Genomic DNA, 4,796 nt, shown 5'->3' with positions numbered 1-4,796 from the left:
TGTTAATCTGACGTTAAAGCAAGTGGTAAACATATGAGCAGACATTAACATTTGTGGAAACTAGTGGAAAATCCTAGTCCTAATCCCATTTATCATTAATTGGTTACGTCCTTGTCACATTGCCTATCTAACTATCTAAGTAGCATATAGTCATATATAAGTACCATGTAAGTGTGATCTTAGTAGACTTAGTTACAGTTGACTCATATTCATAATTTGCATGTATTATGGTTAGTTAGCGTGGAACACAACATGTATTGATTGGCATTTACGTTTACAGTAAGATCTGTGCACTCATGGTTAATAACTTAGAAAAGAGTCTAACACATTACACGTATAATTTCTAGAAGCATATCGTATAAATTATTTACCCTAATTAAACGCATGTTTATTAATAACCATTAAAATGGCAGTGTGATTGTATGAAGCCTTACTATGAGAATTTTGATAATTTGTTAGAAATACTACTTTTGTTTACTTAGCTTATACAACACAAAAAAAAAAAAAAAAAAAAAAAAAAAAAAAAAAAAAGAAGAAGATAAACCCAATTTAAAATACAATGCAATGCACCAAAACTGATAGTATGTGTTCAATACCCATTGACATATTTCCATTTAAAAGTACAAACATTTTGTAAATACAAATAAACTTTGTATTGTTTTGTTTTTCATAACATGTAAGATGTATGTAACACTATACCATTGTTTTTGGTAGGCTTATTATTTCAAAAGATAATAAAATTAAGTTCAATGTTCATCAATTAAAATTTGGGTCATTTCTTTTGCACGATTTTTCTCATCAATCCCACCTTTTCCCCTATTCACATACAACCCATACACGTAGGAGCAAAACCCCCATGCACATATCACGGTGGACACGGCTTTAGGGCCGCTAAAGTTGTCCCCGTACACTAACACCCCGCCGATGACGTTCAACGCTAGGAGGGCGGTCATGCACACGCCACCCGTTAACGAGGTGGTCAGAAACACCATCCCCGCGGTGCCCATGAAGCACACTTGCCAACTTATTATGTTACCCATCACGGTTAGCCAATACATGTTATGACCTAGGTCATATTCGACCATGCTCTCCCTCTTCATCTCTTTGAAACCACCAGCCGCCGCCATTGCTATGGTGGCGATCACCGTTGTTGTAAACTCCATCACAAATTGCATCTCTACCACCATTTCATAGCAATACACCTCCCTATATAAAGAACAATATTGTGTAACGTTACATAAATTGTTTAATATTATTAGAAAATAAGCTAAATGAAAAATTAGCGATTAATTACCTACATGAAGAGCATTATAGTACTATTCTATTTTTTTTTTTTATTTATGTAATTAGGTTTTCATGGAATTAAAATACAAATTAAAACTATTCTTATTAAAGTTGGATAAGATTTTGACTTTGTTAGCATATATGAGAGATTTCATGTGATGCAATAACTTATAGATAGTCAATTAGTCAAGCAAATGGATGTAGCTGACAACTTTCATTGACTCATACATTTTATAAAATTAAAATATAATTATTGGTATATATATGCAATATGTTTAATGTTATTTATGAAAATATAGAACTCTAAAATGAAAATATAAATATAAATGTAAATTTTCCTCAAAAATAAAATATTAATATAAATATATGGTAAGGAGGAAAAAAAGGGTATAGACGAATCATAAATAATAATTGTGAGAAATAAGAATTAAATAAACGTGCTAAAGATTATGAACAATAATTTGTGATCTAATAAGGATGAACTACATTTTTTTTTTTTTTTTTTGACAAGGAGAACTACATGTTAAGGAGGCCAGGCTTATGGTTAATTTTATAACGTATTTCGTTACAATCCAAACAATGTAACAAGTAAAAAGTTAATGAATTACCACGTCATCCACTAATTCTTATTTTCGCTTTAATTACCAAAACTATCCGTGTATATGTAGAATTGAATGGACTTTGCAAATACTTCTATACTTTATCAAATGCAAAATTGTCTTTTTCTCCAAAAACACAAAAAACTAAAAAATGAATAATAAACAAAAAAAAAAAAAAAAAAAAAAAAAAAAAAAAAAAAAAAAAAAAACAATAAAAAGTAAAAGGTGAATTTGTAAAGATCTGTGTTCAATTGATCTAGGCATTTAGCTAGTTAGCTTGTCAATCCAATCTTTGTTTTTTTAATTTATTTTTGGAATTTCTGACATTTCGTGAGTTTTGGTAAAATATATAAGTAGACGAAATTGGTACTATCCTACGAGGAAAATTTGCTAAATCCAAATAAATCCAAATTCCCAAAAACTTTTTTTCACTTTCAAATGGATTAATTAACTTGAAAAGGAATACGAACAAACACAAAACATATGTAATTTATTACCCATTATTGGATTGATTTAAAGAAAAATGTAAGCAATTTATTTATCCATAATTGGAATATGGCTTTGTCACTTTCATTCTCTTTCTAGTTTCGATCGTATAACATTGTTGGAAAAAAGATGTGGATAGCACAATTATTAAATCAAGCCAAGAAGCGATCTTCAGAAATTCAACTACAATTGTTTTTAAAAGACATATATTGCATTCTTTTAATCCATCATCGTAATGTCAAATATGGATTGAGAACTATGGTTGTCTTCTTATACTACATAGTTATTAATGGATTTTTAAAAGATTCGGAGTATTTTAAAAAAAAATTATACAACCTTCGTTTCTTCACAGATGCATCAATTTAACTATTTACTAACTTTGAATACTTTTATGTATGAATATATATACAATCATAAATAATGTCATTTTTTTTTTTTTGAGGAAATGATAAATAATGTTGTTATTTTAATTGTTATTGATTACATCTCAATGTATATATATGTATCAGGGTATATAATTTAAGAAAGATAGGGTCAAAGAAAGTTTATGAACAATGTAAAATTTCAAACTGATACATCTATTGAAAAACGGAGAAAGCATTAGCTTTTTATAGTTGTTTACTCATTTTAAATTTAATTCCAACTTTCAGTTACTTCAAAACAGTTTATGTTGACCCTTGTCACAGAACACATGTTTTGTAACGATACAATAAAAAATGATTTTTTTTTATTTTTTATTTTTTTTTTTGAGAAATGTATAGAGAATTTATGAGTTACCAACAAGGGATTATATTTTTAGGGACTATCTAAAAAACAAGGGACTATATTTTTAAAAATAAAAAATAGTTAGAATTTTTTTTCATTGCAAAAAAGTTATTAATAAATTAAACAAAAAAAATATATCAAATGTCACCTAAATTATATTAATTGCTCCAATAATGATAATAATTGCCCCAATAATAATTTTAATTACCAAAAAAAATTTCCCTCTAATAATTCTCCTAAGATAACAATCTTGCATGCAATTAATGCACTATTATGTACTAAGAAATGGAGGCAGAAATTCACAAACAAATTAAAGAGTATACGTAATTAAATCATAAAATTAAGACGACATGAAAAAAAATAAAAATAAAAAAATGTACCTATAAATTTTCTCCATGAGAGGAAGATAAAGAGAGAAGAGCAAACCGGCACCAATGGTACAAAAATAGCCAATAAAATACATGCGCTTCGTTACACCCTCGGGACGATCATGGCTCGAAATTAAAGCTAATAAAACCGAACTTATGGTTAATAAAATCACACAATTTAAGTTGTTAAAGGTGATTTTTTGTTTAACAATGAGGCACGATAAGATTAATGTGAACACGAGTTGGGATGATAAAAGTAAGGAAGAAGTTGAAACCGGTAAATAAGAAGTGCCCCAAGAAATTAAAAAATTGTTTAGGAAAAATAAAACTCCAATTATCATAGAGAGGAAAATTAATCTTTTGGTGAATTTTTTGAAGGGTTTTCTAGGGCTTAATTTAAACATGTAAGGGAGAACTATAGGGATGATAAGGAAGGGAAAGCCGGCACATTGGACCCAAGTCGAGACCCACCGGCTTGAGCCATTGTGGATGAAATAAAATTTGGCTAAGAGTGAGGAGGCCAAGGAGCCTACAAAGAGTAGCATATAGTTTAAGACTAGTAGCACCATGTAACGTTTTGTTGGTTTTTGGGACGACGTTGGTGAGGATGACATAATTGGCATGATTTCGTCGGTGGTGGTGGGCGGCGGTGGTGGTGGTGGTGGTGGAGATTGGTGGACGGGGGACATTTTTTTGGGTTGAGAGGAAGGAGTCATCTTGAAATGGAGAAGGATAAATTTTTTTGGTTTGTTGAAAGAAAGAAATGAAGGGCTTGTAAAAATGTTGGAACTTTTGGGTTTTTAAATGTGTGTGTCTTGTGAGTAGTGGACAATTTGTGTGAGTGTAGCTGTATTGGTGAATGTCTTGTGAGTTTGTTGTGAGGACTAAAAAAGTAAGCGGATTTATTTCCCTTTTAAAAATATTTTAAGGATACTAATAAATCACCCTTTTTTAAAAGAAAAAAAAATGTGACTAATTAAATATATGACAGTATAAGCTTAGTTAATAATACTCTCAAATGATTTAATTTCTTCTTAAATGTAATTTATCTTTATAATGGGCTTTATTTTTTATAAAATGAAAAATCAGTCATGAATCATTCATTATTCTCATTTTTACAATAACCTTAGTTTGGTTTCAAAACAAATTGAGGGAGTAGGGCCTGTTCTGATTGACTGAAATGAGCTGAATTGAACTGAACTGAACTAAACTGAACTGAACCTATTTGACCTAAACTAAATTGAACTGAAAAAAACAGGCCATAGTCTAACTAAAAATAAAGTACAGAGTAATT

The 4,796-nt window shown here is 29.6% G+C and overlaps 1 protein-coding gene across 1 annotated transcript; it reads right to left on the bottom strand.

Moving 5' to 3' along the window:
• Positions 1-593: 593 nt before the first annotated feature.
• LOC145582221 (putative purine permease 4) lies at positions 594-4,256 on the bottom strand. The gene is made up of 2 exons (XM_081639230.1): positions 3,515-4,256; positions 594-1,206 (listed from the first exon to the last, which is right to left on the bottom strand). The coding sequence occupies exons 1-2, from the start codon at positions 4,216-4,218 to the stop codon at positions 747-749; spliced, it is 1,164 nt and encodes a 387-aa protein (XP_081495356.1). The 5' UTR covers positions 4,219-4,256; the 3' UTR covers positions 594-746.
• Positions 4,257-4,796: the final 540 nt, after the last annotated feature.

Source organism: Chenopodium album, chromosome 2 (assembly GCF_948465745.1).
Source record: "Chenopodium album chromosome 2, dcCheAlbu1.1, whole genome shotgun sequence".
Classification (NCBI taxonomy): Eukaryota; Viridiplantae; Streptophyta; class Magnoliopsida; order Caryophyllales; family Amaranthaceae; genus Chenopodium; species Chenopodium album.
This window is presented reverse-complemented; position numbering and strand designations above follow the sequence as displayed.